We start from the raw sequence: 13,164 nt of genomic DNA on the forward strand, positions 1-13,164 counted from the left end.
CATTAATGTTAATAAGTAATAAGTATTTGAAGCCCAGAGCTGGACTTTTGTATTTGGGCCAGTAGCAGATCTAGGATTTTGAAAAGTGGGGTGCAGATGCCTGGATAGCCACAATATAATTTTAGCATACATTATTTATATCGATGCAGCTAGATGATACATCAAATTTATATATAATATTATAAATTATTGGCATGTAGCTAGGAAAAACAGGAAGTAATCTTTTATTGAAATTATTTATTGTTAAAAGGCACCCCTGAATTCACTAGTCAGTTTGGCTGATGATGTTATGTATGCTCTTGGTTTAAGTTTGATACAACACGCGAAGAATACGTGTTCATGAATTCATGTGTTTTTGGTTACTTTAGTAGGTTTTGTTTGTGGGATAAGGAGTGGACATGATATGTTGTGATTAAAAGTTTCTGTCACCTGGTTCATTCTTATATTACAAATTGATAATGACACACAAACACACACACACATACACTCACTGTTGCATTGTGCGCTATATAAGGCAAGATAGTATCTCCAGGACTGAGTGCTAGGTGACGTAAGATCCAGATGGCACGATATGGACGGGGATTACCACAGAATCGAACAAAGAGCTTTGCAGACTTTCCTGCTATAGCATTTAATGTTTTGTTCACAGGATCAACCTCAGGTCTACCTGACAAAGAACCAGAAGAAATTTGGCTTAGGTTTCAATGTATCTAGTATAACAAAGTTTTATATAATCATAAAGAGGAAAACATTATTTTACATGCAGTTAAGATTAGATTTTAACTACATTTTGTACTTCTCCAAGAAAAGTATTTTCCCAAGATGCTTTATATATTAAGTACAAGATGTATTTTATACTTACAGAGAATATTCTTTTAACAATCAAGGAAAAAACAATACAATTTAAGAAAGAGAACAAATATACTTCCAGAATAATTAAAACAGTTATCAAGAAAGAGAAAATTAACAAAAATGTAAAATAACAGTTTTATTTGTAATCTTGTTTGCAAAAAAACTTTAATCATTAGAAGACTTATGTACAGTAATAGCAGTGAAGAAGGTAGAAGTGAGAGTAAAAAACAGAAAAACATAATGTACTCCATAACTTTACATCTAAAAATATATATACAGTCAAACTAACTAGTGAAAGAGCACTCAGAATCATAAAAACTGCAAACAGCGCACAAGATCGTTATAGTATAACATGATTCATTTCAGTTGTTTTAAAATGATTAATGAAGTTCTGTGCTTCATAATACCAAAAAGCAAAAAACATCAATGGGAGAACTGCTCACTAAAACAGTATCTGGAAAATATGGACAACGATGGGCCATAAAATAAGTAAGAACATTCAATGTTTAAAATTGTATTTGGTCCTTCAAGGCTGCCCTTACACTCTATCTTTGAAAACAAGCAAAAATTTCAGCCCACCCTTTATTTTCCAGGAAATCAATTCCCCTATTACTGGTGTCCACGACTGCCGATAGCAATTCATTCCATATGTAATCACCTTGTTAAAAAATAAAACTGTTTTAACTGGAACCTATGGCCTGTCTTTTTCAAATGTTATGTCCTGTGATCCTATTATCTCTAGAATGTGGCACAAAGAAATCTGAGACCTTTATAAATGTGTCTCATTTTAATGATCATACAAAATTTGCTTCGAATTATAGAACTTGAGAAAAAAAATGCCAAGTTTAGATTAAAGGTAAAAGTTATTTTGACATTTCTGTTCATGGAATCTGTAATATGAGCATACTATCATTAATGCTTTTCTTGTGATCAAAACATTGCATATGTTATTAAAAATAGTAAACATAGCATTATAATTCAACTAATTATTATACCTGCACGTATAAACTACAGAGCTTTATATTGTATAAGTAGCCAATGTACAGAATTAACATACTGATACTTGTGGACTATTAAGTATTTTGTATCGTCTTTTTTTATCTTTGATGATCTTTTTTTTTACTTACTGTCTCTAAACTGTACAGTCACCAAATAATATTTTTTGTGGTTTGTGCTCCATCCTTATTAATACTCAAAACGAATCTTGTGCTCTCCAGCAGGTTGAGTTACTTATAATGAAATCTTCTCAAGCTATAGACTTTGTCGTTTCCCGCACCAACATGCTCTCACAGATGATCATGATGAATGACCTTTGGCTTGGACCACCCAACTTCTACTATGTTGTATTATATTGTATTGTGGTTCCGTACTTACTGATAGTTCAATCTCTGGTGGCATAATTGCTGGGTAGTGCACAGAGGTTTCCTGGTCATAGGCTGTGAAACTATTCAAAGGTAGTCTAAACTCACATGAGTTTCCACATTCTTAATATGCTCACTTTCTATGTACCAATTATCCACACATCATGATGTGTATTGAAGTTTTCCACAGTGAGGTTGACTTCCAACTTTCCTGTTGCTGTTCACATCAATCCATTTTCTCTAGAGGCAAGTTCACATCTGGTTGGTCTCAAAATTTCATCCGTAGGGTATCCTTGGTTTATTAACAGATGTTGATTCTTTCTTCACAGTATCGGCTGTAATGGCCATATTTCCCACAGTTATAACACTTCCCTTTTACTGACATCGTTTTGGAGGAGTTATTTTCTATAGGCTTTTGTCTGCAATCCCTAGCAATATATCATTTCAAGTTACACTTAAAACTCCCGTTGTCTTGTAGCTTATTTTATCCATGCTGTGTAATTAGTTGTCTAACCAATCCTTTCAGTTCTTCTATATTATCGCCAGGGGGAGTTGATGTTTCAATACTACTCAATTTTATAATCCCGCAACTCCAAGACGTAACTTTAGTTGCTTATATGCAACTTTAATGGATTCAAATTCCATCGCCACATGCAGAGTTTCCTTTAAAGTTGCATATCTAATTTGCTTCAGCCTTATTCTTATATCCTCATATGTTATGGCATCTATAAACTATAATCTATAAATATGCCAACAAACCCACCATTTCACATTGATCACACGGGTAAGATAATTGGACAAGCCTTTCCAAATCCTTTGCAAGTTCGGCTACGTTTGCTTCTTTCCTGTGTACCCTGTTACATGTCTTTCCTTTGGATAAGTATTCTATCTGGTGTGTCATTCCAAACCTTTTCGATAAGGCAGTTTCCAATGCTTGATAGTTGTTACAACCCTCAGCTGTAAGGTTACTTAATGTTGTTAAAGCTGGTCATTTTAAATGAATAGCTTGTTGCTCCCTATTCCACTTGTTCGCTTTGGAAAATATTTCAAACTGAGCCTGATATACTTCTTATAGTACCTTTCCATCATAGTCCATTAGTTTCTTGATTGGATATTATATTGATGAACTGGCTGGCTAAACTCTGGAACTGATTTTTACAGTAACATAACTGATAGAGGCGTCGCTAGGTACTTAAAAGATTCGAGATTCGGGCCCATAAGTGCAGGAATTTTCGGTGTTTCAGTATGATATCGATCATGGTTTCTATTAGGAATTTTCAAGACACCAACTGGAGATTCGTGTGCCTCTGAAAACTAGAGTAGTCCAGGAAGGTCTTTCAGTAACAGTGGGCACTGCAGTAGTGTAACAGGCGCCGACCATATTTAATATTAAATGGTGTTTTAGATTAGAATTCTTGGGTGGATGCAGAAAGAGGTGTAGCAGGTTTGATTTTTGCATTTACCATTTCTTTTTCCAAATCTCTTATTCTGTCATTTGATTGTTTTTTGTTATTACATCCTTTCTATTCCTTTTCAATCTTCTTGTAATCTCTCTCTATATATCTCCAGTAGCTTTATCGGTCTTCTATTCAATCATATGTATTTTTGTTTTTAATTATTTAAATATTACTTCTCATTCTTTTAACTCCTCCTTTACATTCTTCTCTCTTACCTCTTGATGACCTTCCAATTTTCTATAAATTTCTTCTTAGTCTTCTTTTAATTTTATCTACATTTCTTCTTTGCCTTCTTAATCTCTCTCTCTCTTTCTTCTAATTTTTCATTTCCAGTCTGTTTCTTTTGGAATTTCTTTTAATGTTATGCCCTGTTCTTTTAATTTTCTGTTTCTTTCTTCTTGTTGTTTAATTTTTTGTCTTTTTCCTCTTGACCTTCCTTTGTTTTATCTTTTTTAGAAAAGCTTCGATTTTGCATCGTTATCATCTCATCTTGAAAAGTAGTTAATTTTTTATATCAGAATTATCCCACTTCTCACACTGGTATTGTGACATATTCTATTGTTGTTCCAGTTCTTTTGGATTATTTGGTAAAAATAATGCCAAGACCAGTCCAGATAACCATAACGAATTCATATATTTCTCCAATAACGTTAGCCACAGCTACTTTCACTTGTACGCCTTAGCTCACAAATAATGTTTCAGCAGAACCTCCGAAACTAATGTGGACTTGACTTCAAGTTCAACGTTTCAGCTCGAATTCGAAGACTAACTTAGCTTAGATTGACAAACAAACACTCTAACTCACCGCGTAACTGAATAATAGAATAGATGCGATAATTCTCACTTCTTACACTGAATAACGTTTGTGAAAGTGAACTAAACTAACTTAACTATCAAACCATATCGTACCCCACCCGTTTCACAAAATACAGATAATTAAATTTTATTAATTTATGTAGGTATATTGCATCATCATCATGTCATGATTAGCTCTCTCTCTCTCTTGCAAATCTTAATTAAAACATTGAAAATATAACTTACCACAGTATTTTACATTATCATGTTGACAGACACATAATTAATAAATGAATATAGTTTACTGACGACATTAAACTCTTAAGAATTTCTAGATTCACTGAGAAAATTACAGAATATCTTGGATCAATTGATAAGAAGAAATATATAGTTAATCGCATGGGCGACAAAGATATCGAAATTCAATTGAATTGAAGAATAGGTTAAACAATCGCCAAGTTTTTAATATTCTTATTTTCAGAGGATTGATGAGGTTTCCATCTGATGAAGAGCGCTAGCCCGAAACGTCATTCATCCTCTTAAAATAAGAATATAAAAGGACTTGGCGATTGTTTAACCTATTCTTCAATTCAATTGATAGGAAGGACAAGGGTTTGACAAGTGGTTATTAATAACAGTAAGTACGAGATAACGCATTTGATTTATCGCAATTTGGTTCACACGCTTAATATGGATCGGGACTCATCATTGGCATGATGGTGGAAAATTCACTAACGTTATCAAAGCAGTACTCTTTTGCTATTAAAAACTTACAGAATTTTATGGTGTATTTATAGACATACTGATTGCAAGATAAAAGAGTTACTTAACTCTATACAAGTCAGTAGTTAGGCCTCACTTAGAATACTGTTTACACTTTTCTTTTCATATCTAAAAAAAAAGTATTGATTTATTTGAAAGAATCTCTTATTTTATTTTCAGAAAATACAGGGTGGGTAATTTTTTTTTACTTTTCTTAAAGGTGGGTGTGCGAGTATAATCTTAAAGGACCTAATGTTCCATATGTTAATTAAAATCTAATAAAATTTTTTCCTCCTACACATTAGACATCTTATTAGACTGATGTGACCAGACGTTCCAGAAACTTTTAGAGGACGTGAAAATGTCCCGCTTTGGGGAATAACGAACTTAAGTGTCCCGCATGATCAAAATTAATATCAGTAAGTACTACCATACTGTGACTGTACATAAGATTTGTTCTGTCCTCGTATAATACCCTTCATTTTCATATATTAACGTTCCTATATATAGATAATCATATACTTATTGAGGATGTAATAATATGAAATTAGCTTGTTTATTGTCTCATAAAACAGCGTTAGCCGTTTTGCCATTGACCTTTATATTACGAAATCATTAAAATGTCGTATATTAGCGTTCAGTACAAAACAAGATGAAATTAGTTTGCTTTATTTCGGGATATGCGCTGAATGTCCGAAACATCTTAGGCTGTTTACGAAATATCTTCAAATAAGAAATATAATGATTATATGGTATTTATTTTTCCTGAATGTCATTCTTTTCTATTGCATGTTTCCAAAACGCACTCCTGGTTTGTTAACAGAAATAATATCTAATGAAAAGTATAATAACAAGATGATATTCATTTTATAATGCAACGAATTTTTTATTCATCAGTTAGGTGTCCCGCTTTGGATCCCAGAAAATCTGGTCACCGTATATTAGACTTGTTTTACTTTTTAAATAATTCAATCATCGGAATTTATAAAAAATATATATATATATATATATATTTACGAACCTTTACTTCCCTATCGGCCTAGTTTTCGTTAGGAATAAATAATAATCACCCGTTACTTTGACATTAATATCTTTAGTTTGAGCTCTACTCAACTTTCGTTCAATAGTGTAATATTATTTTTCAAATTACTCAGTTTTATAATAATTTTCATTGAATATCTATATGAACTACCTATACTTCTATGTCGGTCCAGTAATCACCTTTTACTTTGACATTGATATCTTTTGTTTGAGCTGTATACAATCTTCGTCCAATAGTGTTAGAAGCGATACATTTGTACTGTCCAGCATCAGAGTAGAGAACGGTATCCAACAATAAGTCTTTCTCAATACTAACGCCCTCTAGTCGACTGTTTTCTCTAATTCTTGTCCAACAATAAGATGGGGGCGGTTTGCCATCAGCTTTACATTCTAATCGGAAAGGATCGCCTGCATCAGCTTCGAGAACATCAGGAGGTTGTTGAACAATTTCAGCACCATCTTTTGAAAATAAAAGCGAAGAGCTAATTAACAAATGTAAACCCAAAATATAATTATAAGGGTAAGCAAGAATGCCTTTCTTAACGAACGTTTCAATTCTAATGCGTAATATACGTTTGCATAACTCCAAAATAATTACAATAATAAATTTTAATTTGCCATCTCGATAAAAATCCAAAGTATTACAAAATTAATGAATGATTCATACACCCATCGCTTAATAGTCCGTGAAAAATGGCTAAAATATTTCCTACTTTTCCTAAAAGGTTTTGTTTCATAAATAATTGCCAGTATTTTCATATCGAGAAGATAAAAACAATTCATTTACAATTCTCTTGATACTCATACTCTGATAGTGATTATTGGAATAATTTATTTTATTTGTTTATACTTTACAATAACAATATATGTGCTATTTTTACCATACTAGGCGATTTATTTTCCAAAATATTTTGTTAGAATATTATTTTATTTTGTTGAATTTCGCGCAAAGTTATTCGACTAGCTATCTTCCCACTAGCCTATCATTTATAAAATAGGAACAGCTAGCCAACTCTTAGGCTACTCTTTTACCAACGAAAACTGGGATTAACTATCACATTATAACGCCCTCGCGCCTGAAAGGGCGAGCATGTTCGGTGACGGGATTAAAACCCGCGACCCACAGATCACCCTAAGCACCAGGCCATGCCAGGCCGTTATTTTGGTAAACACATATATGTAACTAACGATAGAGTTGTTCCTGTGTGAGAAAGGAAGTTTCGTCACAAAAATCTGCTACTCCATATTGAATAAATTCTGTATATCACATAACATTTTTATAATAGTACTTACACCGAACATTTAAAAAATAGCCAAATGACGAAAAAGATCCAAACTGGTTCTCTGTCGTGCACTTGTACCAACCAGAATTGTGCCTGCTGATGGATGTAAAGTTCAGAATACCGTCCACAGAGGACGCTAAAGGCGAGGATCCCTCGTCTTTAAGCCATTTCGCAACGCTTGGAGGGTTAGCGTCAATGTCACACTGAAGAGATACGGACATACCCTCGACTACAGGAAATCCAAACGGTGGTTCCCGACTAATGGAAAATGATGGTACATCTATGAGGACAAAAAAAAAAAAGATTAATCATTAAGGAAATTAATTATTATGCTTTTACTGATCTTTGTTTACAAATAGAACGTGGAATTCTAATGTTATCATGTACTGGTACTTCAAACTTTTTTTCATATTTATAACCAAAAATGATGGAATATAATACACGAAGACATAGATAGATACATGTGTCTAACGATTTTATTATTCAAATATACATAGATATATTCTTCACAGGTTGAAATCTTTATACTAAAAAAATTAATTATATGTATAGAAGTTTTCGTCCTGAAGAAAACAGAATGTCGTTCATAAAGTATTAGATATATATTTCATTAAGTATATATACATTTGCGGTCATGATGAGCATGGGTAATTGCTTCTGGGCCTCCCAGTGGCACAGCCGTATGTCTGCGGACTTGCAACGCTAGAAACCGGGTTTCGATACCCGTGGTGGGCAGAGCACAGATAGCCCATTGTGTAGCTTTGTGCTTAATTACAAAACAAACAAACAATTACTTCTGTGATAACGTTTATTAATTTGTATCTTTGGAAGTTTTCTTTTGTTTGTTTGTTGTTAAACACAAAGCTACACAATGAGCTATCTGTGCTGTGCCCACCACAGGTATTAAAACTCGGATTTGGGCGTTAAAAGCCGTCAGAATTACTGCTGAGCCACTAAGGTCTTTTTTTTTTCTTCTTAACTTACTTATTGAAATTTCAGTGGTTATTGTGCTCTCACTGTGGGATAATTCATTTATTTTTAGTCAAATATACTTTGAACTGGAATTTTAATTGACAGTTAATACTCTCCACATAGACCCGTGTTTCTGTCTATGTGTTTGCTTGTCTGGAAGACCACTACTTAACCCATTTACCAGCTATTGTCGCCCTACAGCTAGCGAAACACATTATTAGCGAAAGTCATGCTTTCATTATCAGTGACATCTTGAGAGTTCGTTTACGCAACTCTTGCGTGCGGAGCGCTGCAACGAAGTATGTTGTTAGATATAAAACAATTGGTCATATGTTCTAATAATGAACAAGTTCGTATTACCATTAATTCTCACTCATTTAGTGTTCTTAATATATGTTTTATGAAAGTATCGTTATTGCTGGAGCCTTTGATTCATGCATCACACATAGAGTGCCACAAAGACTTTACTCTTTAATTAAAATCAGCTGAAGCAGCCAATGAAATGCATTCTCTATTATAGTTTTATAGCACACAGTCATTGATTTAATTATTTTCTCATCATGAACTGTTTGAATATTATAAAAACAAAATTAAGGACCAGTCTATAAATGGATTTCCCACATGTCACTAAATTAGACCATTGTACATAGTTACTTATCGAAATGTTCATGCTTTAATAGTACAGAGATAAAATCAGTTATAATTATTAAGACGTACAAAACATGTTACCAACGCAATAGATCGACTGTGAAACTAAAAATAATACACAAAAATACTGTGTGATTAAACTGAAAAATGTTACGAAATGAGAGAGTATCAAATTAAAAAAAAAGAGTCTCGGATGATATGAGAAAGGATTAAATAAAAGTTTAGGTATAAAACTTGACATTACCAGAAGGTTGATTACTTTTATGAAGTCAATCCCCATGAGCCTAGCATAAAGTTGTAGTCATTGGGTCTGTGATTATTTTTATGAAGTCAATCCCCATGAGCCTAGCAGAAAGTTGTAGTGATTGTGTCAGTGATTACTTTTATGAAGTCAATCCCCATGAGCTTAGCAGAAAGTTGTAGTGATTGTGTCAGTGATTACTTTATGAAGTCAATCCCAATGAGCCTAGCAGAAGGTTGTAGTCATTGTGCCTGTGATTACTTTTATGAAGTCAATCACCATGAGCCTAGCAGAAAGTTGTAGTCATTGTGTCTGTGATTACTTTTATGAAGTCAATCCCCATGAGCCTAACAGAAAGTTGTAGTCATTGTGTCTGTGATTATTTTTATGAAGTCAATCCCCATGAGCCTAGCAGAAAGTTGCAGTCATTGTGTCTGTGATTAGTTTATGAAGTCAATCACCATGAGCCTAGCAGAAAGTTGCAGTCATTGTGTCTGTGATTACTTTTATGAAGTCAATCACCATGAGCCTAGCAGAAAGTTGCAGTCATTGTGTCAGTGATTACTTTTATGCACGAAATGTTCACCACTGAATACGTAAATATTACATTATTTAGAGGAATATTTTATGAGGATATTGAATCTAGTTTTAACTTTCTACTGAAATATATACTGTATGCACTAAAACTAGAACACTTCAATATGTTTAGAATATTTTAAAGCGTTTAACGAGAGTTATTTACTTTTATTATTTCTGTTCTTTGATTATCCTAATAATCCTAAGTAAAAAAAAAAATATATTCAAAGACTTCAGACACTGAAGCAAAACTATTCTATTTTCCAAGATCGAAGTCACACCTCTTTTAAAATCAAAGCTTTCATTAAAGGTCAAAGGTATTCAGAATCTCAAAAATTAAAATAAGGCTATTTACAACACTTCGGATTTATAGTCGTAACTCATACCTTATATTGGAATTCAGGTTAATTAATTCGATGAACAATCTTAACATTTTTAGCCTTGCTTTCTTCACCAGTTCAATGAAATCACCAATATCATTATTTGTCTTAGATACAATTTATAAATATTCCCTTTTCAGGATTTCTCTTTAAATAATGTATTGCTTAAGAGCGGATATTAATTCTGGTATATTATTTTACATAAATAACCCTGCAACATATTAACTAATACAAAGACAACTCTAGTAATTCGTTGGTTTATTTATCACATGGAACTTCTACAAAGGTGTGACTTATAACGTCATCTATGAAAGTTCGGGAAAAATATTTTCACAAGCGCTCGTTGCTATCCTAAGGACTGATATACCAAAGTAATTTCACACTAAGCTAAGTCAAAACAACAATACCTTTTGTTTAATTTTCCACTTTCTAAACACAACTAATAGTAAGATTTTAATTCAATACAACGATTTTAATCCAACTTCTGAGCAGCAAGCTTAACAGTTCAATCTGTAGTGAAATTGTTCAAACAGAATGAGTTGATTTTAATTAACATAAATTCTCATTGTACTAGGATATTATATACTGTGTAATATATGGCGTATATGAGCGAGTTATTTTAAAGGTGGTTCGAGTACATTACATACGACTAATTACAGGATCAATAAATCACATTTACATTTAACTGTTAGGGCTGTACGAGAAAATAAAGTTAGATCCTCATATTATTACCAGCGTTAAAATTGCATGACAGAAAAATGGTACTTACACAAAACGTCCAGGGAGGCACTGACGGCGACAGCTTGAGGCCACAACTCGTGATGGACGTAACAAACGAGGTCCTTTTTATGAAATGTTCTTGTCACATTAAATGTCACCACACTCCAGCTAACGTATGTATTCTCTTCCGGGAGGAATTCAACCAGAAGTTCGCTATTGGAGGAAATGTTTGTTGTGTCTAAAGACCAGTGGATTTGCTGCACTGGGGGTACAGCATAACGAGCCACGCACTTAACAGATAAAAGGGTCAGTTCTTTAACCGATATTGTTGCTTGAGAATGTAGTTTCTTTCCATCGATTTCAAGAAATGGGTCCTCTGGTGGGTCTGAAAATCAAATATTTCTTATTTTGTTTTCCTTTATAACTCCTTGTAAAAGCAAAAATAAGAACTTGTATCTGTCACTTTTTTCTTCTGTTATTACAAGAGTGTGTTTATTTCCCTGTATGCTACTTTTAGCCAAATACCTGTCATCAGTTTTTGTTCCAATAACAAACTTCAATTAAATAAAAAACAAAACAGAAAGATGCATTAAAATAAACGTAAACATGGACGTAGGAAACTATTTGGACTTTTTATGCATATCTGTATTTGGGATTATAATTACACCAAACAACCCCCTAGCCCTACCACACTCACTTATAATTATAGCCCTACTAATATCGTACTGCTTCCTACGCCTATGCATGTCAGTTTTCTTTACACATATCATTATGGTAGATATACTGTAAAAATAACGAGACGATACATAGATATGTTTGCCGTCTATTCTTATCTATTTGAGTTTAAAATATACTCATTTGGTTGTTTGTTTTAGCGCAAACCTATCTAATGAGTTATCTGCTTTCTATCTATCGCGGGAAATCGAACCAGGCATTGTAAGTTCGTAAACTTACAGCTTATCTACGAGGGGGTGTCTTTAGTCAAAGTAAAGAAATGTTAAGTTTAACTGTATAGTAATATACATATACCTAAAAATATTTGTTTCAGAAAGGTAAACGTGATACCTGATATAATTAGAAGTGCTCCCAACCAAAAGTCCCCCAGTGGCACAGCCGTATGTTTGCGAACTTACAACGCTATAATCCGGGTTTCGATACCCGTGGTGGGCAGAGCACAGATAGCGCATTGTGTAGCTTTGTGCTTGATTACAAACAAACTCAACCCCCCCCCCAAACTAATATGTGTAGTAAAAACTTGTAAAATATGAATAATTTACCACTAATAGTAGAAAAAGTATATGTTATGAAAGAAGAAAGCCTTAGTACAAAATTATTGTGAATTCAATACATAAAACAATAAAGATTAAAACTTTAATTACAACTTTTGATAAGGATTTTGGAGAAAAACAAAGAATAACAGTTAAAACCATTAAAACTTCTCAGCTTACATGAGGTAGCTATACATTAATTCGTGGAGTTATGTATATTGTACTGCGCTCATTGAAACTTGTTTCAGACAATTTCAAACATTTTTTTCATATCGTTGTTTCATAACGTGAATCCTGCTAATGAAATTTGGCAGTTTTTGACTGCGTTTACTATATTTTGTAATTCAAAAATCAAACGGTAATCTGCAATTTGTTTCACTAGGAAAAAATATATAATTTCAAACAAGAAATGCAAAGGTGGTTAAAACTGGAAAGTAAATGAGAAGAGAAAATCATTTCGTTTAAAATAGTTTATTGGGCGACGTTTCGAGACCAAACCTTTACTGTGAATCACATCCATCTAACATTACTGGCTTAGATCAATAAGTTGTACCAGTGAAGAAACATACAGTATTAAAACTAGACCAAACCTTTACTGTGAATCACTTCCATGTAACATTACTGGGTTAGATGAATAAGTTGTACCAGTGAAGAAACATACAGTATTAAAACTAGACCAAACCTTTACTGTGAATCACTTCCATCTAACATTACTGGCTTAGATCAATAAGTTGTACCAGTGAAGAAACATACAGTATTAAAACTAGACCAAACCTTTACTGTGAATCACTTCCATGTAACATTACTG

At 33.2% G+C, this 13,164-nt stretch overlaps 1 protein-coding gene across 1 annotated transcript in view; it reads right to left on the reverse strand.

The window, feature by feature from the left end:
* Nucleotides 1–357: 357 nt before the first annotated feature.
* LOC106472436 (titin-like) overlaps nucleotides 358–13,164 on the reverse strand; it is a 17,506-nt gene continuing 4,699 nt past the window's right edge. Inside the window, exons 2-5 of the mRNA XM_022401008.1 lie at nucleotides 11,138–11,473; nucleotides 7,562–7,831; nucleotides 6,449–6,727; nucleotides 358–667 (exon numbers count right to left, since the gene is read on the reverse strand). Coding sequence (XP_022256716.1) covers nucleotides 441–667; nucleotides 6,449–6,727; nucleotides 7,562–7,831; nucleotides 11,138–11,473 — 1,112 coding nt within the window. The 3' untranslated portion in view covers nucleotides 358–440. The remainder of the gene's footprint in view (nucleotides 668–6,448; nucleotides 6,728–7,561; nucleotides 7,832–11,137; nucleotides 11,474–13,164) is intronic.

Source organism: Limulus polyphemus, unplaced genomic scaffold (assembly GCF_000517525.1).
Source record: "Limulus polyphemus unplaced genomic scaffold, Limulus_polyphemus-2.1.2 Scaffold5337, whole genome shotgun sequence".
Classification (NCBI taxonomy): Eukaryota; Metazoa; Arthropoda; class Merostomata; order Xiphosura; family Limulidae; genus Limulus; species Limulus polyphemus.